The sequence below is a fragment of the Talpa occidentalis genome, unplaced genomic scaffold, assembly GCF_014898055.3.
Source record: "Talpa occidentalis isolate TD23 unplaced genomic scaffold, MPIMG_talOcc4v2.1 talOcc4.15, whole genome shotgun sequence".
NCBI classification, from domain to species: Eukaryota; Metazoa; Chordata; class Mammalia; order Eulipotyphla; family Talpidae; genus Talpa; species Talpa occidentalis.
This window is the reverse complement of record NW_023601543.1, coordinates 81,495,059-81,520,305: the sequence shown is the minus strand read 5'-3', so window position 1 is coordinate 81,520,305 and position 25,247 is coordinate 81,495,059. Positions and strand designations below refer to the sequence as shown.

Below are 25,247 nucleotides of genomic sequence, written 5' to 3'. Positions count from 1 at the left end.
TCTGCAAGTGTTTGGTAGCTTAATTCTCGGTAGTATCTTATGAAAGAATGCTGTAACATCTCACAGTATTAAAAGAAAAAAGTAAAAATGCTAAAGACAGCAATTAACTGAGCAGTTAAAATACTTCCATCAGTATCAGAAAGCTCAAACGTGAACACAAGTAATGATCTCAAACACATTCAAGAGGGAACATCGGGACGCACAGTACCTGAGAACGTTGTATATCAGGGCCAGGACTGGGGAGGTGCGGGAGGGGCAAGGCGAGATCCTGCCATATTTTAAAATTCTGTATTTTGTTCATTGTTAATTTTTTTAAAGATTTATTTATTTATGCATATAAGAGCTGGGGTACAAGCCAGAGATGGGGGGGGGGGCGGTGAGAGGATTCACCAGAGACAGAGTGGGGAATGGAACAGGCAGACTGACTGAAATACACTGCTGAGGGGAGCAGCGGGTGAGACAGGAGAGGTCTGCTGCGCCATGTGGGTTGCTCCCTGGCCGGCTAGGGATCAAACTCGTGCTGCAGATGCTGCGGATTGCGTCATAGTGCAGTGCTTAACCCCTTGCACCACCAGGGAGGCCCCATTGTTAATTTTTTAAGTTGATTCTTCTTTTAGAATATTAATTAAAATATTACTGATGCGTCCTCTAAAGTTAAGGACAATTACCAGATAACCCAGGAATTCCACGCCTAGGTATATACTTCAAAGAATTAAAAACAGGTACTCAAAAAATATTTACACATGAATGTTCACAGCAGCATTACTCTAACAGACAAATGTGGAAACCACTCAAATGTCCATCAGCAGATGGAGAAACAAATCATCTTATAGCCATTTAGTGGAATATTATTCAGTCGTACAAAAGGAATGAAGTACTCATAGATGCTATGGCATGCACGCATGTTGAAAACATGATGCTGAGTGCAATGACTCAAACATAGAAACGTCACACGTTGTATGATTCTTCTTATATTAAATGTCCAGAATAGATAAATCCATCAAAATGAAAGGAGATTAGTGGGTACCAGGGGCTGGGAGGGAGGAGGGAGAAATAGAGAGTGAGTGCCCATGGGTTGGGGAATTTATTTTCAAGTGATGGAATAGCTTCGGAAGTAGATGAAGGTGGCAGTTGCATAACATTGTAAATATACCTAATACCATTGAATTATTCCTTTGAAAGGGATTAATTCTGTGTTAGCTGAATTTCACCTTAATATAGATCTATCTCTTCTGGATTCCTGTGGTGTATTAATGTTCCCCGAGTTCAGTGCCTGAAGTAAGGGCCTGACTTGTCATCTTTCACTTGGATCAACTCTTTAGTTTTACTTTTAACCAGAAATAAACTGGGTGAGAAACTGAAATAAGCTGGGGCCATACACAAATCTGTGCTTGACTCCAGCTAACAGAATAACTCATTTCTGGCTCAAAATTAGTAATAGCAGCTGCCCCACGACCCTTCCCTTGCAGCACTTCGAGGACTCAGTCATCACACGCCGGGCAAAACACCAACACACTTTCTCCTCAGCGAGGTTATTGGGAAAAGTTTAATCAGCTACGGAATGTTGTGGGAAGCAAAGGCCACCTGTGCAGGGGGAGGGACAGGACCCCTCTGGTCCTGGTTCGTGGAAGTGGGGTCTAGCAGGTTCCCTCAGATGCTCGACATCCCAGGTTGAGTGGAGAACAGAGTGATTCGAGAAAACTGGACGATTCCTTCAGATGGTTCCTTCACCTTGGCTTCAGTTACTTCAGAGGCTTACAAACAGACAGACAGAAAGGAATATATTAACACACCAGGAACTGAACAGCCTAAGTTTTCAAAGTGGCTCCAGATGAGCTTCACTCCACGTTGGTTTGCTCCTGAAGGTCTCCAGGTGTGAGGCTCAGCTAACTCGAGTGTTGCTCTCCCCAGCGGAGCATGAAGATTCTGCCCCTGAGTGAAATGGGGAGGCCGCTCGTGCTGGAGCGACGAACGCTTCACAAGTTTTCCAAAAGCTGCTGTCCCGGCTACAGAGAGCAGCTCACCCAACCCGAGGCCGGCCACGACCCCTGGGGCTAGTGACCCCAGGCACCAGCTGCCTCTGAACTTGGATTTAATAAAACTATGCCCGCTGCTTCCCCCTCCCATAAAGGCTAATAGAGCCACGGGGAAAAACATGGGAAGCCGAGCCAGTCTCTGAGCTCTCCCTAGGAAGAGAGAAAATCCTCTTTTATTTTGTACAAATCCAAGGAAATCTGCTTTTCCATGAGTGACCTAGCGCAGAAGTCAGCGGACTGTTTAGTAAATAAAGTTCTGTTGGACACAGCCACGCCCGTTCATTTGTGGAAGGTCGCGGCCGGCTGGGCAAGTGGAAGAGCTGCCACAGAGACTGTGGGGCCCACAAAGCCTTAAATATCTACCATGCGCCCTTTACAGAAAGGCAGCTGGCCCCTGACCTAACTACTGCAGCTCTAGCCGCGACGGCCTACAGGTCCCCAGTGGCAGGCGCGCTGGCGTGTTGACTCCTGACCGCAGGTCACTCCACTTCCCCCAGGCCAACAGCTCACTGCCAGCTCTGTCCCTGCGTGCCAGGTTCCCAAAAGCACCAGCCCACTATGTCAGTCAACAGGCGCATCCTGGCGCACGGGATCCCGGGAGACAGACCCAGTAACACTCCCTTCTACGCTAGGACAGCTTGTCTGTAAAACAAACACGCACTTAGGGATCCCATCTTACCCACTTGGGCCGTCCCCGGTACCCCGAGTCACGCGTTAGTTTCAGCTTATTTCCAACTCCTCTAGCCTTGGCTCTGAGAAGCTGTCATCGCTGGCATCGCTGTATCTATCACTAGATTAAAAGAGGAACTCATTTAGCAAGGTTTTTTAAAAAACCAACAAAATCTGGACAATTATTCCATTTACAGTTCCAACACTTTCCGTAATTAACCCCCAACTCAGAGAAAATACTAAGGAATATTCTAGCACATTTCAGTCAGTCACCACAGGCCACACACAACGGCCTCCTGTGTGTGACCAGAGGATTGGGTCGCTGGTTTTCATCTTCAATTAGAAGTGACCTATTCAGAAAGTATATAAAAGCATTTCAATTTAGGTCAAAATTTATAATCTTCTGAAGACCACTGATCATTTCTGAACTTTGACAAAAACCCTGCAAGCAGATTGCTCCTGCTCCTTTTCCCTATCAACCAGAGGCATTATGTTAACAAAATGATTTAAAATGAAAGTCTGAGCTGATGGAGCCATTTATTTTCTGTGACTCTACACTGGTCCTATTAGGGTCTAAATCTCAGTATCTGATGTTGGGCATCACTTAGCCCTACGCCTAGTGATCTCAATTTGTTCTCAAGGTCAATAACATAGCATGAAATAGTACCTGGCTGCTCAGAGCTTTTCCATTTTTCACGCTCCCAACAACTGTTTCCTTTGGCAAGAGGAAAGGAGCGAGAGAACAGAGAGCATAGCTGTGTCTCCAACACCCTGAGTCAAGGTTGTCAGTGGTAAGCTGCGGTGTGTCAGCAGTCCCTCGGGTCATGTCCCTGATGCAGGCGAGAGGCTGAGGGGCCCTATTTCCTCATCATCCGCTGTTATACCTGCTTCCTTCACACACACACACACACACACACACACACACACACACACACCACCTCTAGGCTGGGAAAAAGCAGGGTGATCCCACCCTTGCCTGGTTGTAGTACTTATTAGCCACATACCTTCAGACTGGTCATTTGACTCCTCTGAGAGTCTGGAAAAAATTAATACTAAAACCTACAACTCACCAAAATGTTATGAGGCTCACCTGAGTATGGATAAAGGTGTGCTGAAAATTATATAAAAATATGAGTCATTGTTGTTTACGTGGTTACATATTCCTGACTTGGAATCTCTCGAACAGTCATGCAAAGGGCCAAGCACGTGATTTGCAGACTGTTTCCTGTGCCGGGAGTAGTTCCCGCCCCCATCTGTTTCCCACCCAACAGCTCTCTTTTCCTGTCTGAGGGCTGGTAGTGCCAAGCGCTGCCAATGCATCAAAAAGGCACAGCTGAGTCTAGCAAAGTCAGGCTGGACCTGAGCTTCCTCCTGGCGAAGGTAAATGACTGGCTTAGATCTTTTTTTTCATATGTGTCAGGGGGTGGAGCCGTGATAATAAAGCAAAACATGACCCTCAACAACAGAATTATCAAAATAAGCAATGCTGCTCAGCTTGACTTTACGGCACTCCCACGCCAGCAAAGAGCAAGCGCTGGACTTACAGTGGGGATGATCACCCTTATGCCAAACAACACTGGAGCCCGCACATTCAATAAATGGTGGGTGCTTATGATTTAGGGATTCATTTTTGCCTCATACAGAACAGACTTAAAGAAATCCATACAATAAAATCATCGGGGTATCTTTTCACTTAATTCAAGGCATCTCAGCCTCATCTGAGGACTAGCCCATCTTTTTAAATAATCATCTGCACACAGATACACTTCCCAGTGGGAGAGTTATAAGGTATTGGGGTTTTGCCTGCTACATTTTATGAAATGGGTACAGATTCATTCAAGGGGAACTTTTAAAAAAAAGATTTATTTATTTATGCATACAAGAACTGGGGTACAGGCAGATCTACTGAAACACACTGCTGAGGGGAGCTGCAGGCGAGACAGGAGAGATCTGCTGCACCATGTGGGTACCTCCCTGGCCAGGGATCAAACTCACGCTGCAATGGCTGTGGATAGCTTCACTGCATCTTAACCCTTGCACTACCAGGGAGGCCCTCAAGGGGAACTCTTTAACACCAAACTCACTGTCCCATAAGGTAGTCAGAAAGGCAGCTTAGTGATCTAAATTTAAGTCAATTCATATCTAATCAAATGTAAGACAACATTCCCTCACTTGCACATATTGAGCCGCACCCCAAGTGTCACAGCCACACGGGGCTAGTGACACTGCACTGAATAGTGCAGATGATAGGACACTCCTACCACGGCAGAAAGTTCCATGGGCTGGCGTGGCATTCAAAGCAGATGAAGGGTAATGAAGGGTAATCACCACGCAATTGGTCCTCTGGTTGCTTCCTTTTATTTTATTTATTTATTTATTTATTTATTTATTTTTTTCTTTTTGTGGGACCCTCGCCGGTGGCCGGGAATCGAACTGGCGCTGCAGAGGCTGCGGGCAGTCTCACAACCCAGCACTCAACCGCTGCGCCACCAGGGGAGGCCCGCTTCCTTTTAGAAATGTGTTTGTGGTTCTGTTTTTAACATCTGGCTCTCTAGTTTATTAAAACCACGGCACATCTCCGTCATGCACGCGTGCGTCCTGAAATAGTGGAAGTGCTCTTTGAAAAAAATACCCTGCCTCACTATTTGTTCTAAGACAAAATCACCAGCAGCAACACATAGGAATCAGTATCCCTACAGCCCCGGCTTGACTTTTAAGACTGGACTGTGATGGTCCGCCGTGGTTCGGACAAACAAAAGGCTTGTCACAGTCAATTGTCTACAGTTCCTACTAAATTCCCAACATAAGAAAACATGTCTCCCCAGGGGCCAGGGCAAGGCTAGAGCAATGGGCCCTGGCGCTCACCTTTTCTGCTACCCCGAGGCAGTCATTCAACTCTTCTTCATTAACAGAAAGAGGTGGTTGGAATTTAAAAAAGAAAAAAAATTTAACGGCAGACTCAGGATTCCCAGTATGACTGAGGCCCTCCAGTACTTTCTATCAAAATCCACTTCATGTGGGAAAAGCATGTTTTAAAACAGGATGCTATGCGCACAGCTCTCCCCAATGCGTTGTTACCACTGTACTGACTTCCTTCTCAAAGAGTCCCTGGAAACCATAAAATAGAAGAGCGATGGAATAAAAACTTAGCATGCTTTGAGTGAGTTTTGCATGGAATAGCAAATGGCAGAATGTAACCCTGGCGGGGCGTTAAAAGCACCGTGCTCTCTACTATGATTAACCGCGTTCCTGGTGGTACCACATCAGCAGGGGGGCAGGGAGTCCCTCTGAGCACACAGGACCTCTGAACCAGCATTTAATCCCCAAGGAAAGGGAGAACCAAACGTGTTTCATCAGTGGAACTTCACCAGGAAAGGTCTCCAGGTTTGGAGTTGGTGTCAAATCACAGAGGGGGGAGCTTTAAAAAAAAAGTTTAAAGAACTGTTAAAAAAAAAAAAAAAAAAAAAAAAAAAAAAAACAAAGCAGGGGGCCTCCCTGGTGGCACAGCGGTTGAGCGCTGGGTTGCGAAACTGTGCGCGGCCTCTGCGGCGCCGGTTCGATCCCCGGCTGCTCCCCGGCCACCGGAGGAGGGTCCCACATGGCGCGCAGACCTCTCCTGCCGCCCGCTGCTCCCCTCAGCAGTGTACTTCGTTCCTTCTGCCTGCTCTGCTCCCCGCTCTGGCTCTGGTGAATTCTCTCACCCTCCCGCGCTTCTGACTGTACCCAGTGCATGTATAAACAAAACAAACAAACAAACCAGCAAACAAATAAATAAAGCATGCCTCTAAAAAAAAAAAAAAAAAAAAAAAAACAAAGCAAAGGGCCTCCCTGGTGGCGCAAGGGGTTAAGCACAGCACTGTGAAGCTGTCCACAGCCTCTGCAGCACGAGTTGGATCCCTGGCCAGGGAGCTACCCACACGGCACAGCAGACCTCTCCTGTCTCACCCGCTGCTCCCCTCAGCAGTGTATTTCAGTCAGTCTGCCTGTTCTGCTCCCCGCTCTATCCCTAGTGAATCCTCTCACCCCCCACATCTCTGGCCTGTACCCCACTTCTTGTATGCATAAATAAATCTTAAAAAAAAAAGCAAAAAGGAATTTTTTTTTTCGGTTCACTTATATTTGAAATGTAACAAAGGGGAGAATGTAGTATTTCTCCACTAGTTTAAACCTTACAACATGCCATTATCAACTGTTCCTCACAACAATCCTCAAGGAGGAAGATGGGGAGCTTGGGGACAGGGGCCTTGGGAAAATGACCCAATAAGTGGCAGGCCCAGAAATTAAATCCATAGCACCCACTCTGTTCATGGACACTGCCCCCATGTAAATAAAATCTCTCCACCGGATATGGTAAGAACAGAACGACCCCTGGGAACAACAATCAGAGGTCCCAAAGGTATTAAAGGGAAAAACCAAAAGATAATTCTACATTGAAAACACTGCTGGAAAATGCGCCTGAATTCACGCAAGGAAAGAATATCTTATTCACTGAGTCAAAGAGAAGGCCAGCCAAGTAGAGCTAAGTCTGCCCAGAGGAAGCAATTCACGCCCTATTTGCAATGGAGGGGCCTCCACCAATGGGGACAGTGGATTTTGATTCTGTCAACTGGCATCCTAACAGGATATAGATGGATATTCCAGCTCCCCCTCTTGCTAAGAGGTTCAGGAATGTTTACCAAGAGCCAGAGAGCGGTGTGAGTTGAGACAAAGGCATTTAAAACCTTCTGGGGAGATTAAGGGGACTGCAAGATGTTCCGAATGGATTTGTGTGGTCAGGGGAAGGCACTAAGAGTTTAAAACTCCAAAATATAGTGGGGAGATCCTTCTGCCAGGAAGATGGATCAAGAGGAGGCAATCTGGAGAGACCAGGCAGGATGCTTTACAGTAGGCAAGAAAGAGGAGACCAGAACTCAGGTCAGATTAACAACTCAGGTCAGATTAATCACATCCCCACTCTGTTTCCTACCACAGATCAGGCAGTGTGTCAAGTGCTTTACATTTAGTAGGAAACTTCACCTTTGTGACTGCTATGGCAGTGTGTGCCATGACCACCTCATTTTTATAAAGAAATAGATGCCTGGAGGAGTAAGGTCGCAGTCAGCTGGGAAGTAAAAGAGCTGGGTTTAAATTCAGCAAAGCCCACCTCCAGCACCCTTTGAAGCCCAGGCCACTCTCCCTAGCAGCACTGCAGAAGATACGGGGGTCCCAGCAGCAGGAATCTCCAGGCACTGCTGACTAGGATGGATGGGAGAGGAGTTGAGCCAGGCGTGTGGATGATGTGGATGGCGGGACCCTGGCAGGAAGATGTTTACTCTGATGTCACAATCTCAGGGGCCTGGGGGTATATTCAAAGAGAACAGGACAAGCTGCAGTGCCAGCACTTCCACGCTGTTGGGGCTACACAATTGTAGGTCCAAGTCCTTTCTTAGCTGGACCCCTAGAGGAAAGTCGCTGGGTGGGGGACTTTGGGGTCACGGACACCAGGAAATGACATTCCAGTTGGCAGGTCTGTGCAGTTTTCCAGGAAGTGGGTCCACAGCTTCTATCATATTCTTAGAAGGTTGTCTGTCCCCCCGAAAAGGTAGAGAACTGTCACACTACCTGATGAGTCCCCTAGGACAGGAGATGTGCTCTTACTCAACTAGGACTTGATTCTCTCGTGCCCAGCAGTGATGGGAACAAACTGATGCAGGTGGGACAGGGAATGAATGCTGACGGATGCAGCCATTAGACACTAGGAGCAACTTGGAAAAAAGCACAGGAGGTACTGCGTTCAAAAGGCAGCCTTCTGTAATTAATAAAGAATCTGCAGTGATGCTTTCAGAGCCTGTGAACATCCTGTTTCCCACAACCCTTTCATCCAACGGTTCGGGCATCCCAGCTGATCCTCATTTGACCCGGTTATTACACTGAGGGTTGCGTCCACATTTTTAATTGGTTTATTTTTAAAAAAAAATCTTAGTATCATTATGGAATTTTTTGAAACTGTGATGTGTTAAAATCCAATATTTTCACTATTCTTTCTCATGTTCTAATTGTCCAAATGAGGCCAGCAGTTCTTTTAAACCAACTTCTTTGACTTATATGAAAGCTCCTATTTGGTTTTTTAGTCTTTCCTTTTGAGTCCAGGAAAATGGGTGTTTTGATGGTGGCGTTGACATATATCTGAGGAGGTGAGACCCTATCCCCCTACATCATATACAGTGTTGTAACCAGTGTTACCTCAATTACAGAAAAAGATTCTATAATGACATTAACTTTACGAGAATCCTAAGATGTTGGTAACTGCCTCTGGAGTAATTGCTAAGAGCGGTAAGTCAGTTACCTGGAAGACAGTTTGCACCCCTGTTGTAGGTAGGCATTCAGATTCCCAGTTGCCGCAAGCAGTAGGCCCAGGTATGGCGGGGAAGGCTTCATCGGCCTAGAAGAAAACTCAGGATGGAATTGGACGCCAACAAAATAAGGGTGATCTGAAATGAGAACAATCACATGCAATTGAGACAGGCAAGCATGAGAACTGCTTTAAAGGTCCTATCTCTGAATAAGGAAGTCGCTAAGTGGTGAACGGGTCACTTGCTATCAGAGCCAGTTACTTTCATGATGCGTCTGCACAGCAAAATTTCAGAGTGTGAAACACAGCTCAATCAGCCATCTGCCCTTTACTCGTGGAAGGTGGCAGAGCGCGTGCAATTAAGCAAGACTTTCAACGGCAAGATGAATTCCGCTTTCCCCAAAACTCTTTCCCATGGTGTCCCTCATTCCTGAGGCCTGCTTTCTCTTCCTTGGCTTCAGAAATCGACAGTCTCTTCTCCTTTTACAAGGGAAGCATGTCCCGGAAATATAGTCAGTACTGCTGCTTGTCTACACTGGCACCCCTACTCGGCCTTCGCCAACCCGTCCTGGGTCATGAAGAATCCCTGGGTGACAAAACGATGATCTTTCAACATGTTACTGGCGGTCACGGCTCAGGCTTGTAAGAGTTCAACATATTTTTATTTTCTTCCTTCTACTTTCTGTATCTTATGAATCTTTACAATGAGCACCCATTACCTACACTACCAGAAGGGAAAATGAAGCTGTTCTTATATTGAGGGAAATAAGAAGCTCTGGGATGAGCAATTCAAGTTCTTCAAGCCGCAGTAGGAACAGAAAAGTAACTTTTCCCAGGCATATGGAGTCCCCTGTTTTGCAATGATCACATTTTGAAATCTGGGTTACAGATTTTTTCCCTAATCAGAATTCTCACAAACTATGTTTATTCCCAGATTAGAAAGCAAATCCTAATTAGAGAGGCAGCAACACCCTAAACCCACAATTGCTACAGTGCAGAGCAGTGTCAGTATGCTGTATTCCCCACTTCAAAAATCATTTGTTATAGATATATACCAAGCTAGAGATAATAAAGTATATAAATAGACATATACATAATAAAAGTTATAATAAAAGTATAACTTTAAACCTTTCAGTGAGATACTTTATCAAATCATTTAAAAAGCTAGTCTGGAATTCAGAAATGCCCATCACTTATCCTGGAGACCCAAAACTGCAGTAGTCAGGAAATGTTGATTGAATGAAAATGTCCAGTCTCTTAAAGGTAGCATTTAAAGCTTTGCTATACAAAATGGTAGCCCCCAAGCCACATGTGGCTACTTCAATCCATTCAACGTGCTCAACAATCCCAAATGGGTAGTGGCTACCATATTGAAAAGAGCAGAATAGCTCCATCATTGTAGCAGGTTCTACTGGACAGCTCCGGGCCCAGGAAAATCCCGTGCAGAAATCCTCTGCATCACACATAGGAAGAAACCTCCTTGAATTAGAGGGACAGCAGGCTCTGAAAACTGGGGGAGGGGAATGCTACCTTCTCCTGGGAATGTGTCCCTAACAAGGAAAGAAGAGAAATCACCCTCATTTAGAAAAGAAACTAAGCAATATAACTTTAAATTTAAGAGGCAGTGACTCTTACAGAACAGCACTGAGGATGTCTCTGAAATGAGCAGACAGTCATTGCATGTTTGCGCTACGACAGACAGAAGCTGCATTATGGACCGTGGTCACAGCCAGGGACAGAATATTTAAATGAATGAATCATTGCTCTGAATCACTTGATTCAAAACATCCTCTATGCCATTATGAGAAAAGAGACTAAAAAGGTTTTATTTTGCTGATGTTCTACCTGTCAGATAAAGTATCTTTCAAGTAATGCTCTTAATTGCTTTGAAACAAATTAGACTATTCTCAAGCTTTCTTGTTCGTTTTGAAGATCTTTAGGAAGATAAGGATTGTTGGATACGGTTTCTAAGGTGTAGCTAAGATCAAACACTGCTGGGAGATTTTCCTTAATAAAATAAATTCCTTGCAGTCAGCTTTTAAAGATTTCACAGCAGCTCTCATTTCCTTTCCAAACCACATAAAATTTGAAAGTGTCAACGGGAATCTAAATTCTTGCGATGAAAGAGGTTTGTTAGTATTTGCTGACAATAATGAGAACCAGGAGAATTAAAAGAGAATAAGTACTTGAACAAAGTAAACAAATAGTAATATCTTGAGAAATTCTCTGCCCTCTGGCATGCCTCTTACTAGACTTCAACACTAGACACTTCCACATGAAAAACATTTTTAATGATGGGCATTCCCCTTAGAAAGACTATAGGAAATACATCCCTCCTATTCTAATTTAAAATTTTCGTATGGATTGACAATCATAGATGGACTGTCCAATGAAAACAAGAAGGACAATACAATTCCACGAGGGACAGACCCTACAAAACCGGGGCAGGAACGTGACGTCTTTGCACTCTAGTCTCCTTCCCTGTAAAGTGGGAATGACATCACCTGCCTTGTAAATGACACAGGCACACGGACACCCTAGCGAGGGGTCTAGTGAGAAGCATCTAGTGCGTGCGCACTCGATGTCCATTGCTTTCCTTCCTTCGGGGTCCGGGGAACATGCTACTGAGTTCAAAGAAGCCTTCTCCAACTTCAATTCTCCTCCCTGCTCGGAACTCCTGAAGCACCTGAACAAATTAGAGACAGAAAAGAAAGGAACAGAAAGAGGAATTTGAAGTCGAGAATAGTGACATGAGCTAGATGGAAAAAGGTTAGAAAAAGAGTCAGTGGTTCAGGTTATGAGGGGACTAAAGTACACAGGTTGAAAAGGTAGGCTCTAAAATTTTATGCTGTCATTTTCAGAGCATCCTGTCCACACTAAGCATTCCATAAATCACACTGGCTTCTCCAACAACTTAGTGTCTCAGGCCCTGCTTAGTCAGAGCCCCGGGCTCGTTGGGAGATACTGGAAAGGGGAAAACCTGGAGGAAGCAAGGAGCTTGAGGACTAGTCTGGGTCAGAGACATCGAGTGCTGGGACTGGGGTAGCAGGGGTAGGAACGCAATCCCAGCGAATCCACAAGTCTTGACAACTGATTACAAGTTGGTGTATGAAGGGGAAGAGGTGCTAATGAAGGTCAATTTCAAGTCTCACGGTCAGTGGTTCCCAACCAGAGTGAACGTGATGTTCAGGGACATTTGCCAACACCTGGAGATGTTTTTGGTCATCACAACTTGAGTTGGGGGGAAAGGGAAGTGGGAGAGGTAGACGCTGCCACTGGCATCCAGAGGGTGGAGACCGGGGATGCTGCCAGCCATCCCACAGGGCACAGGGCAGTGCCTTACACAAAGAATAATCCCACTCCAAACGTCACAGGTGGCAAGAGGGAGAAACGCTGCATTAGGAGATGGATGATACCTTAACAGAAAGTCAGGAGAAAGAACTAATTTGGAGAGCATGTAAATTTCATGTTCATAAGTTGAGTCGGAAGTGCCAGGAGACTATCCAGATAGACAAATAGGTCAAGCAGACGCCTGAAAAGGTTACGGTCAAGTTAGTTAAGTGAAGTGCATGTATGTGGGTCTAAAATAGGGACTGCCAAACAGTTCTGCACAGGGCCAAATACAACTGTATTGCTTTGCGGCCAAATACAACTGTATTAGGCTTTGTGGACCAGAAAACCTCTTTCCAACTACTTATCTCTGCTACTGCAACATAAAATCAACCACAGACAACACAGAAATGAATGCGTGTAACTGTTCCAATGATCCTTTACTCACAGATACTGAAATTGCACAAAATTTTCATGCGTCACAAATATTATTCTTTGTTTTTTTTTTAACCATTTAAAGATGGAAAGGCCATTCTTAACTCCTGAGCTGTACCAAACAGTCAGCAAGCTGAATCTGGCCCACAGGCCACAGTTGGCTTCTCTTGAGCTAGAAGGTCAAGAGAAAGCGCTGTTACCGAGGACTTCCCGTGTCCTTGCAGTTCTGAAGGACAAGAACACTGCCCCCATCTGGTAACAATAGATGCAAAGTGGTTTGTGCCTAAGCTCCTGAGGGTGTCCCTGCCCAGCACAAGCCACTTCTTCGATGATCTTCCTCAACAGAAGTCCAATCCCTTTGCGGTGGGCTGGGTCTGAGTGCAGTGATCAGTGTTCACAAGTGAAGTGAGTGGCCCTTAGAGCACGAGCAACAGGGAAAGGCAAACCCAGGTGCAAGAAGGGGCCAGGTCCCAAACGCAACAGATGTCAGTGCCAGCCACCTGCAGTGAGTAGGGCACTGGGCCATTCATCCTCAAAGGAGGAGAAAGCAGAGTACCACTCTACAGCAGGCTGCCCGCCTCTGCCACACGCTCTAACCTAGAGGCGAGCGACGAGAAGCGCCAGAAAGGGTGGGGGTGGTAAGGAAGGATGGTCCTGGTGGGGCGGGCAGGCCGGGCCCACACATCATCCAGAGGTAGGTTAAGACTCACAGGTCCCCAAATGATGAAGAGGTACAGGTGGTCTGATTTTTCAAGCACTTTATATTCAGCGCATATTATTTCTACTGTCATGCGTATTTATTTCAAAGGCGAGAGGGGAAAAAAAGAGCAAACAAATGGGTCTGGAGCTGTATCTTCATACATACGGGCAACAAAGGATGAGCGCACACTACAAACATTCTACTTACTTGCCAGTTCAATGATTTCCATCCTCTCCCCATCGACATCCTGACCTACAAAATTTAAATCTTTCTTCTCAAATTGGTTGATCAGCTTAGGGTTCACCTGGAAAAAAAAAAAGAAATAAAGTATCTTTGGGAAGCAGAGTAACCCAGACATAAGTTTATGAGAATGCACTTCAGGGTCTCCCTGGTGGCGCAAGGGCTAAAGACACAGAGCTTATCAAGCTATAGCCAGCCACTGCGACATGAGTTCGATCCCCAGCCAGGGAGCTGACCCACATGGCGCAGCAGACCTCCCCTGTCTTTTTTTTTTTAAAAGAGGCATGTATTTTTATTTATTTATTTATTTGTTTGTTTTTTGTTTATTTGTTTGTATTTTTTTTTCTTTTATAGAGGCATGTTTTATTTATTTATTTATTTATTTGTTCATTTGTTTTGTTTATACATGCACTGCGTACAGTCAGAAGCGCGGGAGGGTGAGAGAATTCACCAGAGCCAGAGCGGGGAGCAGAGCAGGCAGAAGGACCGAAGTACACTGCTGAGGGGAGCAGCGGGCGGCAGGAGAAGACCTCCCCTGTCTTGCCTGCTGCTCCCCTCAGCAGTGTATTTCATCAGTCTGCCTGTTCTGCTCCCCACTCTGTCTCTGGTGGATCCTCTCACCTCCCCGCATCTCTAGCCTACAGCCCAGTTCTTGTATGCATAAATAAATAAATCTTTTTAAGAAAAGAAAAGAAAGAGAGAGAGAGAGGAAGGAAGGAAGCAAGGAAGCAAGGAAGCAAGGAAAGAAGAGAGAGAGAAAATGCACTTCATCAATTGCGTGAGTTTTCTATTTCAGTGGTGCTGTGACTTGGAGGCCATGTCGTCGGGTAAGTAAAGTTGTACTGGCCCGCAGCCACACTCACAGTTTTTGTATTAACAGTTGCTTCTGCACAAACATGAGAGAGTAAAGCAATTGCAACAGAGAGCATGGCCTGCAAATATTGACCATCCCTATATTCAATCCCCAAAGTCTATTTTGTTTTTAAACTCCTGATGAACCTGAGAGAGTCTAATCACAGGTCCTAAATCTGGGAGACTCATCTTCTAGCGCTCAAAGATGAAATACACAAAGTCGGATTATGACTCAGATATTCTGACTGGGAGCCTTAAGACTAGTTATTTATAGTTGTCCCCAAGGTTGCTTCTTCCCTTGAGTTATGTATAATGGACGATCTCTCCCCAAACCACAACTCTGCTTGAGGGTTGAAATTATTTTATTTACCTTGTGATTAACTGCAATGCTTTCTTATCATTACATAAAAGCTCTACAGAGAAGGTTGGAGCGATTTTTCTACTAAAATAGTACTTGTAGGGCTTCCCTGGTGGCGCAAGGGGTTAAGATGCAACCTGTGAAATTATCCGCAGCCACCACAGGTCGAGTTCGATCCCCGGCTGGCCAGGGAGCTACCCACATGGCGCGGCAGACCTCTCTTGTCTCGCCCGCTGCTCCCCTCAGCTGTGTATTTCAGTCAGTCTGCCTGTTCTGCTCCCCGCTCTGTCTCTGGTGGATCCTCTCAACCCCCCCCCACGCCTCTGGCCTGTACCCCAGTTCTTGTATGCATAAATAAATAAATCTTAAAATAAATAAATAAAATAGTGCTTGTAAATGACAACCCGATGACATGGCCTCAGCCTCTCCCCTCACTCGGCCATCTCCAGCCCTTTCCCATCTAAAATTAAAGCAGTGTCCCACACGTCCTGCTCAATCTTAACTCCACAGGCTTTATTTTTTTAATATTATACCAATTGTCATAATTTGTGATTATTTTTCCTTTTGTAAACGGCTTTATTGAGATATAACTCACATGCCATACAAAGTGTACAATAAGATGTTTTTTAATAAAGGATGGCAATTATCACCACAATCATCCCAAAACAAATCCTGCACCCTTTATCCATCATCCCCCAATCCACTAATAAACCCCAGCCCTAGGCACCCACTAATCTATATTCTGCCTGTATAAATTTGCTTATTCTGGGCATTATATGTTCATTGAATCATATACTATGTGGTCTTTTTTATTGGCTTATTTCACTTAACATAATCACATGACACTACGCCTCAAACTCAATGTAGACTTCCCAAGAGGTCCCCAAACTCCAAATCCATCAGAGAGGCACCCCTATTCCAAGAGGCAGTTGGTTCCCTTTCAGAAGATGCGAATCTCCCTTTCCCAAACTTGCCAAAATGAAGGGCAGGGGGTTAAGGATGAGGATGACAACTTGTCCTGGTCTAAGAGACAGAAGTTAGGGTAACATAGAATCCTGTTTATCCGTTGTGTAGATATTTAACGATTGTGCCTTTGGGAAAGCAAAAAAAAAAAAAAGGCAGAATCTCTTCACCCATCCACTTCCTCTCAGAAATATGGAGACCCCCTCTTTCCCCGAGCCCTATGGACATCAGGGGCTGGCGGGACATCTTTTCCAAAGGCCCTCTTGTCATTGCTGGGGTTCCCTGCACTACAATGCACAGTCCACAGTAATTCAGCATCAAGGCCGTACCTCATACCGATGTCTGTGTCTTTCTTCTATAAAAGGAACATCACCGTAAAGTTTTCCTGTGGAGATACAAGAGTGACATTAATACCGGCCTTCCGGTCCTGACCTTTAACCTGGGCCCTGCATCTCTGACTCCAGCAGGCTAGAAGAAATCACCCAGCGCATCCACAAAAGGTAACATCATTATCTGACCAGCTTCGTGACCTCTTTTCTCTTGACAGAACTGCCTCACTTTTATACAACCCTCTTGGAAGTGCAGCGGCATCTTCATTTCTTTGCTTTTAAGACTGCCCAGACATGTGCCCTGTGCTAAGCAAGCATTACAAGAACCAGAGCTCTCCGTGTGTGTGCTGGGATTTGCTGGTGTTTGCCTAATTCAGAGATTCCAAGAAGGTGGCCAGGGTGCAGATATTTGGTGTATTTGGCTTGCATGAGATTGGCAAACAGACAATGTTTTAAAATAGTAAATAAGTTACCAACATTTAAAAATCAGGAGATTCCTCATACAACTACAGCTTCTTTTGAAAAAATTAGAAGACTGGCAACAGTGAATTCAGTTTTTCATCCAACTATCAGCTGTAGCAGTTACTCCTTCAATGGATGGAGGCTGGCCAATTTTACCGTCCTCACCACTCCCTATTGTCTCTAATCCCAAGGCCCAGTGGAACTGCCGACCATTGATGAGCTTAAGCTATGGCCTTTCTCACCCCTGTTTGACTCATTCGTATTCCCTTCCAGGTCTTACTGACCAGGCTGCTCAGTCTAATGTTGATTCAGGGCTTGTGTCCCTCCTCAAGCCAAGCACCTGCTTTCAAATTGGTTTTCAGAAACCAGGGGTGGGGTCTTCACTTTCTGCACCTCCCTCTACCCTTCCTACCACAAGAATCTCTTCCCAAAGCCTGTTAGCACCAGACAGCTTTCAGCTGTGCGTGTCACCAGACACCCAAACCTGTTTGGGTTTCACCATCTACTCTCTTTCAGGTCTAGGCATTTGGTAGAGTGAGATGGGCAGAGTTTAGGTTCTGAACTCAGCTCAGTGACTTTCTTCCTTTTTTTTTTTCTTTTAAAGATTTATTTATTTATTTATACAAGCACTGGGTACAGTCAGAAGCACGGGAGGGTGAGAGAATTCACCAGAGCCAGAGCGGAGAGCAGAACAGGCAGAAGTACACTGTTGAGGGGAGCAGCGGGCGGCAGGAGAGGTCTGCGCGCCATGTGGGACCCTCGCCCGGTGGCCAGGGATCCAACCTGCGCTGCAAAGGCTGCGGACAGCTTCGCAACCCGGAGCTCAACCGCTGCGCCACAGGGAGGCCCAGCGTAGTGACTTTCTAACAAGTGAATTCATCTTGTTAAAATTCCTTTCTTTGGTGCAAAATGCAGCGGGATCCTGGGGTGTCGAGAGGAATAAATGTACTGATCCTGTTAGGTCCTAATCACTGGTGCACAGTCGGGGTCGGCCAAACCTTTCTCCTCTATTTAGGACTTGTAGATTTTTTTTTTTTTTTAATAGAGGCATGTTTTATTTATTTATTTATTTGTTTGTTTGTTTTTTGTTTATACATGCACTGGGTACAGTCAGAAGCGCGGGAGGGTGAGGGAATTCACCAGAGCCAGAGCGGGGAGCAGAACAGGCAGAAGGACCGAAGTACACTGCTGAGGGGAGCAGCGGGCGGCAGGAGAGGTCTGCGCGCCATGTGGGACCCTCCTCCAGTGGCCGGGGAGCAGCCGGGGATCGAACCGGCGCCGCAGAGGCCGCGGGCAGCTTCGCAACCCAGCGCTCAACCGCTGCGCCACCGGGGAGGCCCAGGACTTGTAGATTTTAGTATGACCTTCCTTTCATTTCTCTAAAAACATCTACCCTTCAAGTATCAGCATCACTCCCCTTTCCCGAAATTTATTTTTCATGTTCTTTTCTTACCTCAATTTTCTCGTATAAAAATGCTAATTCTGTAGTTTAAAAATGCTAATCCTGGCCTTTAACTCAACAGTGCAGTGTTGCATTCTTTTTTATTGCTTGCTTCTCTTCCCACCATTTAGTATTCTTACCCCATTTTTAACATCTGTTTTCTTACATTTTCTGTATTCTCCTCTTGGCGCCTAGCTGCAGGTGGGCAGCGGGGAGACCAGAACAGGGACTGGAGACAACCTGCCAGACCAAGGATGCCTGCCCCCCCTTATCAAGCTCCCCTTCCACTCTCCTTATGGGACCCCATTCTTTTTTTATGCATACAAGAACTGGGGTACAGGCCAGAGGTGCAGGGGGGTGAGAGGATTCACCAGAGACAGAGTGGGGAGCAGAACAGGTAGACTGACTGACACTGCTGAGGGGAGCAGCAGGTGAGTCAGGAGAGGTCTGCCGTGCCATGTGGGTAGCTCCCTGGCTGAGGATCGAACTCCTGCTTCAGTGGCTGCGGATAGCTTCATAGGTTGCGCCTTCACCCTTTGTGACACCAGGGAGGCCCGGGACCCCATTCTTAATATTGGGTCACTCACCGCCACTCACCTGAGCTGTGAGAAAATCACAGGTAAACAGAAAAAGCCCTTCACATTCATGATCCTAACAGGGACAGTTGATCCCTGGTGCTTCTTCGGTGCCAGCCTCTGTTCTTAGGACCCAGGGGTACACCTGATCTACCCCTCACAAGAGAGCTGGGAGGCAGGAGGCAGGAGGTATTCTGACGTCTGTTGTCACAAGCACAGGATGAGCGTGAGGGAGATCTGGGGCTACAGGGGCCCCCTAAAGGGGTAGTGTGGCTCCAGGGGGCTGGGCTGCCCTGGGGTTGAAGGGCTGCCTCAGTGTGGGGAGGGAGGCATAAACGCCATCTGCTGCCATTAAAGAAGCAGCGAGCCCATTAGGCATCTCCATCTCCACAAACACATCTGAGGATGGAGGACGGGCACAGGGCCAGCAGCAGCAGGGGGCAGTGCTGCCCTGCACTGGGGCCACCGCAGGGGAGGGGGGGACACTCCTCTCTCCAGGCCCCACCCCGCTCCTTTCGAATTTGTGTCTCTGCAGGACAAATGAAGAAGGCCCGGCTCCCGCTCCCTACACCCAGGCCTCCGCCGTGAGGAGGTTTCGGCCGCCGTGAGGAGGTTTCGGCCGCCGTGAGGCGGTTTCGTGCATCACCTCATTAACCCGGCCGAGGCTTTTCCTGCTGCCTTTTTTCTCCGTAAACTTCCTAACAATCTAATCACACCAGGAACTAGGAGCTGGTTTTCTTTATCAACGTTTTGATAAGAAATAAGAAAGCAAAAGCAATTTTTCTCGCCCATGATATTTTGTTGTACCCTCTCCCCATCTCTTCACCGCTCTCCGGTTTGAGACGGAGCCGCGGCTGCCCGGGCCAAGGTTTCCAGCCAGCTCCTCCGCCCTGGGGCTCGCTACCCGCGCGGCTGGCCTTTGCTTGCCTCGGTTGCCTCAGAACAAAACCCTCCCTCACAGTAAAGCCGGACGAAGCATTTTAGTCAAGTCCTTCTCCTCCTTAAGAGGAAACGCAGAGCGTCCCTGGCGGGACTTGAGCCTTCTCCTAACTTCTCCTAGGGCAGCCAATGTCCACTCCCGCGCCGGACTCCGGCGCACCCCCAGGCGCGCCCCGCCTCCTGCCAGCTCACATCTCGCCGTCCCGGGGGGTCAGCCCTGGTCCCCAGCTGAACAGTCCCCAGCACTGAGGGGCCCCCTAATTACTCCCAATACCCAGAGTGGCACTGGCCACTGAACGGCACCCACAGAGGAACAAATGCACCCGTTCCCCTTTGACGAGCCCGGGGCCCAGCCCTGCGAGGTGGCCCTTTGCCTCCCGAGCAGCCTCTGCATTCTGCCTCTGCCTCCTCCCACCGCTGCACACTCCTGTCTCTAAAGGCGAGGGCTCCCTAACCACGCGGGCGTGGGCTGGGGGGCATCGCTACACCAGCTGGACGAGACTGCAGGGCAGCTGTGAGCGGGGTTGTGCTTGGCCGCAGCGCGCTGCCGCGGGCGTCCAGAAAACATGTTTCTGGTCGGGGGCCGCGTGGTTTGCAAACCATGTTGGTCACGGACAAAAGACGGGTCTTCCTTCCTGGATGTCTTGGCAACACAGCTAGGACCCGACTGGAGAAGGAAGCCTGGAGCCTGTTATATTGTGGACACGCTAGCAAACAAGTTCTTAGGCTCCCCCTGGGCCTGCGCCTGAGTTGCTCTCTTGTAAGTTCACATCTCCAGCTCAGGTGAGAGCCACAGGGGGGAAGACAATCAAGTCTATTCTGGGTGTCTTAAAACCCTCGAAAAACAAAGTGCCTCAGTGTTCTCCCAGGCGCCCCCCTCGCCTGAGCTCATCCCCTTCATCTCTAGGCACCCTTCCCTCTACATCTCTCACTATTCAAAGCATCCATGTAACCCCTAAGTGCTCCGGGCCACTTCCCCTGCTTTTTTAAAGACCCTAGTGAGTTAATCCATCAAGTAAGGGGTCACTATGGGGAGACAAGTCCTACCTGCCTTGACAGACAAATGGTGTTTTTAAAAAGGGGGCGTCATTTACATGTAGTATATACAGACCGGGAAGGTAGAGCGTTTGACGAGTTTACTGTAAGACGTGGCTGTCAGGTAACACCGAGGGGCGTGACTGTGCTGGCGGGCTGGGGAGCCGGGCCCTGAGTCCCAGTGGCAAACCAGGCACCATGAGAAAAGGGGGGACCGCCTTATTCTGTGGCTAAGTTGGGTGTGCACGCAGGCAAACAGCTTCATGGGGGGCCCTCACTGAGTGCTCCCCAGGAGGGGAGCTGACTCCCTGCTACAGCCACAGGCCTCCTTCAGCCTGCATTTTTTCTCTGTAAACCCGGAATCTGGAAACTCTAGGCAAAACAAGATCCCCTTGGTTTTTTTCTGCTCACGAACTAAGAATGTTTTTCACATTTTCAGAAGGTTGAAAAAATCAAAAGGAAAATAATAATTCATGATGCATGAAAATTACATGAAGTTCGAATTCCAGGGCCCATAAATACAGGTTTATTTATTGGCACACGGCCAGGCCACTCATTCCCATACCTGCGGGTGGCTGTTTTCACTCGACAATGGCAGGGTGGCGTATTTGTGACATAGACCATAAGGCTCCGCAGCTGAAAATATTCATTATCTGGCCTTTTGCAGAAAAAGTTTCCTGACACCTGGCTTAGGTCATTTAGGTAATAGCCTTTGGGCAGGTCAATTCCCCCTTCCCAGGCTTAAGTGCTGGTGGAGACTGGAGACATGGGCCATATACCCACAAGTAAATCAGCGTGGGTGCGGGGAGTTCCTGTCTTGTAGCCATGAAAAGACATGTCAACGCACAATAATAAAGGGCTCTTTTTTGTTCTTGCTAATAGAGCTAGAAGGAAAATAATAAAAACACAAGCAAAAAGCCAAGAGGATGTAAGGACACTAAGGTACAGTAAAGGCACTATGAACTGGTTCACCTCTTCTTTCAAACAATCCGGCCCAATTAGCAGTCATAAAAGTGTTCATACTCTTTGACCTAATTGTCTGACTCCTGGAAATCTATCCTAAGGAAACGATTAAAAGAACAAAAACACTGTGTCAAGATGTTGGCATCAGCGTTTTTCTAAGAAAATGCCAGAAGCAACCCGAAATGTTTAGCCATTGGAAATGAATCAGTAGATTCTATGCCCAAGTAAGAGATATGAATGCTTGATACATGAAAAAATTAAACTAAAGACTATTAAAACTAAGCATGCTAGATAGTTTGGAAGACCATGAATATGCAATGAGTTACATGAAGGGTGAAGTAGCCAGCTGAGAAAAATATCTTATTCTTAAGGACACTTGAACCAGTTTCAACAATTCCACACACAGTCATTAGCCCTTTTAAAAGAAAAGCCTTTGCAGACAAAGACAGCACACACATACAGAACACAGGACTGGGTGGGCCTCTGGGACACATTTCTCACAGAGCAAAGAATGACTAGCAGTATTTTCATCCAAATCGATTTGTACCTAAAATCTCCACTCCAGAAAACTCAGATTCAATTCATCAACTTATATGTTACATATAGACAGCTTTTTGTATCTTAGTCATACGTCAAAAAAGCGGTTAAAAATTAAAAGAAAATGTGGGGCCTCCCTGATGGCCTAGGGGTTAAGGCTCAGCACTACCACCACAAAGGCCTGAGTTCAATCCCCGGCCAGGGAGCCGACTCACATGGCGCAGCAGACCTCTCCTGTCTCGCCCACTGCTCCCCTCAGCAGTGTATTTCACTAGATCTGCCTGTTCTGCTCCCCACTCTGTCTCTCCCCACTCTGTCTCTGGTGAATCCTCTCATCCCCTCCACCTCTGGCCTACACCCCAGTTTTTCTATGCAAAAATAAATGAAATCGGGCCTCCCCGGTGGCGCAGCGGTTGAGCGCTGGGTTGCGAAGCTGCCCGCAGCCTCTGCAGCACAGGTTTGATCCCCGGCTGCTCCCCGGCCCCTGGAGGAGGGTCCCACATGGCGCGCAGACCTCTCCTGCAGCCCGCTGCTCCCTTCAGCAGTGTACTTCAGTCCTTCTGCCTGCTCTGCTCCCTGCTCTGGCTCTGCTGAATTCTCTCACCCTCCCACGCTTCTGACTGTACCCAGTGCTTGTATAAATAAATAAAAATAAATCTTAAAAAAAAAATTCTTTAAAAATAAATAAATAAATAAATAAATAAATAAAATCATTAAAGAAAGAGAAAAGAAAACACATCGTTTTCGTAATCCTTAAGGAACAGGTGACTAAGAAAAGAATTGTTCTCAATGAAGATAAAAATTAGAATCATTCTAGTAATTCAGCCATTGTACCTAGAACTTTAGGCTTTGGTTTTACTTCAAAGTATTCTCTTTTACTTAAAAAAAAAAAAAAAAAAGTACATAAATAAATCCTAAGAAAGAAAGGTGGCAGTTTGGGAAAAAAAAAAAAAAATGCAAGCTCCTACCAAAGATGATGCCAACTAGGAAAAAACCCACAGAACACCATGGTGCCATTTGCTTTTATATTTTTATGACACTCAATAGAGCCCTGCACGGTGATCCTAATCTCATCTCTTATCTCTGTCACAGCCTTTTTGGGACACTGTGGAAGATCTGGCACAGGCAGGAAGGCAAACCCTATGCCTCCTGGGGACCAGAGGGTCATACACTCACTCACATGGCTTTTACAATCTATTCAGTACAATTTAAATTTAACACAGGCCTGGAAACAACCCAAAAGTCCATCAACTGGTGAAGGTATATCCATGCAATGGAATAGTATTCAGCCATAAAAAGGAGTGAAGTACTGAGACCTGCTATAAGGTGGATGAACCTTGAAAGCATGGTGTTAACAAAAGAAGTCAAACACAAATACCACATAAGATTCCATAACGGCCAAATCTATGGAGACAAAAAGTAGATTAGTTGTTGCTAAGGCTGGGGGGAGGGGTGTGAGCTTTAAAGGGAACTGGATCTCTTTTTAAGGAGATAAAAATGTTCAAACTTAACTGTGGTGAGTTGCACAGCCCGGTAAATACGATAAAAGCCAGTGAATTGTATACTTTTAACTTATGAATTGTATGGTGTGGAAATTATATCTCAATAAAGCAATTTAAAAAATTTTTCAAGACAGGTGAAAGGTACTAATTGAACAACAAACAGAGCCTCCATGGTGGTGCAGCGGTTAAAGACTCAGTACTATCAGCCTACCCCCAGCCACTGCAGCACAAGTTCAATCCCTGGCTGGCCAGGGAGCTGATCCACACAGCGCAGAAGACCTCTCCTGTCTCACCTGCTGCTCCCCTCAGCAGTGTATTTCAGTCAGTCTGCCTGTTCTGTCCCCGCTCTGTCTCTGGTGGATCCTCTCACCCCCCACCTCTGGCCTACACCCCAGTTCTTGTATGCATAAATAGACAAGTAAAAATAAAATCTTAAAAAAAAAATAAGAAATGGGGCCTCCCCGGTGGCGCAGCGGTTGAGCGCAGGGTTGCGAAGCTGCCTGCAGCCTCTGCGGCGCCGGTTCTATCCCCGGATGCTCCCCGGCCAACTGAGGAGGGTCCCACATGGCGCGCAGACCTTTCCTGCCGCCCGCTGCTCCCCTCAGCAGTGTACTTTGGTCCTTCTGCCTGCTCTGCTCCCCGCTCTGGCTCTGGTGAATTCTCTCACCCTCCCGCACTTCTGACTGTACCCAGTGCATGTATAAACAAACAAACAAACAAACAAACAAACAAACAAATAAATAAAACATGCCTCTATAAAAAATAAATAAATAAAAAATATTTAAAAAAATTAAAAAAAAAAAAGAAATAACAAACGTTGGTGTTATATTTAAGACTGATAAGAATCATCAACTCATTTTTGTGTCTACTGTAAAGAAAAAAATTTTAAATCAGGCTGGTTTCCATCAAGACAGATCCAGGGCCTCCCTGGTGGCGCAGCGGTTGAGCGCTGGGTTGCGAAGCTGCCCGCGAACTCTGCGGCGCCAGTTCGATCCCCGGCTGCTCCCCGGCCACTGGAGGAGGGTCCCACATGGCGCGAAGACCTCTCCTGCCGCCCGCTGCTCCCCTCAGCAGTGTACTTCGGTCCTTCTGCCTGCTCTGCTCCCCGCTCTGGCTCTGGTGAATTCTCTCACCCTCCCGCGCTTCTGACTGTACCCAGTGCTTGTATAAACAAAACAAATGAACAAGTAAATAAATAAATAAAACATGCCTCTAAAAAAAAAAAAAAAGACAGATCCAATTTCTAAACATATTGAACACAATGCCCTTTTTAAAAGCCTGGTATGATTGTCACTGCATCTTCTATAGCAGATAAAATTTTAAAGCATTCCATGTCTCACTCACCATCTGTTGTCACTTAGGCAATTGTTTGAACCAAGTTTCAAAGTATTTGAAAACATCTGAAAGCCAAAGAATTGCTAATATGTACAAAGAGAAAACAATTCTTAAATTCTTAAGGAAAAAGAGTCACTTAGGAAACAATGGCTTCTTATCCAGAGGAAGTAGGGAAAAGTGTATACCTTGAAACCTTTCCATTTTAAACTCTTATT

The 25,247-nt window shown here is 46.4% G+C and overlaps 1 protein-coding gene across 4 annotated transcripts in view; it reads right to left on the bottom strand.

The window, feature by feature from the left end:
• Positions 1-668: 668 nt before the first annotated feature.
• Positions 669-25,247, bottom strand: part of CTPS2 (CTP synthase 2) — an 82,863-nt gene continuing 58,284 nt past the window's right edge. For all 4 annotated transcript variants that reach the window (XM_037512665.2, XM_037512662.2, XM_037512661.2 and 1 more), the window contains exons 15-19: positions 16,244-16,299; positions 13,709-13,805; positions 9,031-9,175; positions 2,716-2,826; positions 669-1,754 (exon numbers count right to left, since the gene is read on the bottom strand). In XM_037512665.2, the coding sequence (XP_037368562.1) occupies positions 2,757-2,826; positions 9,031-9,175; positions 13,709-13,805; positions 16,244-16,299 (368 nt within the window). In that variant the 3' untranslated portion in view covers positions 669-1,754; positions 2,716-2,756. The remainder of the gene's footprint in view (positions 1,755-2,715; positions 2,827-9,030; positions 9,176-13,708; positions 13,806-16,243; positions 16,300-25,247) is intronic.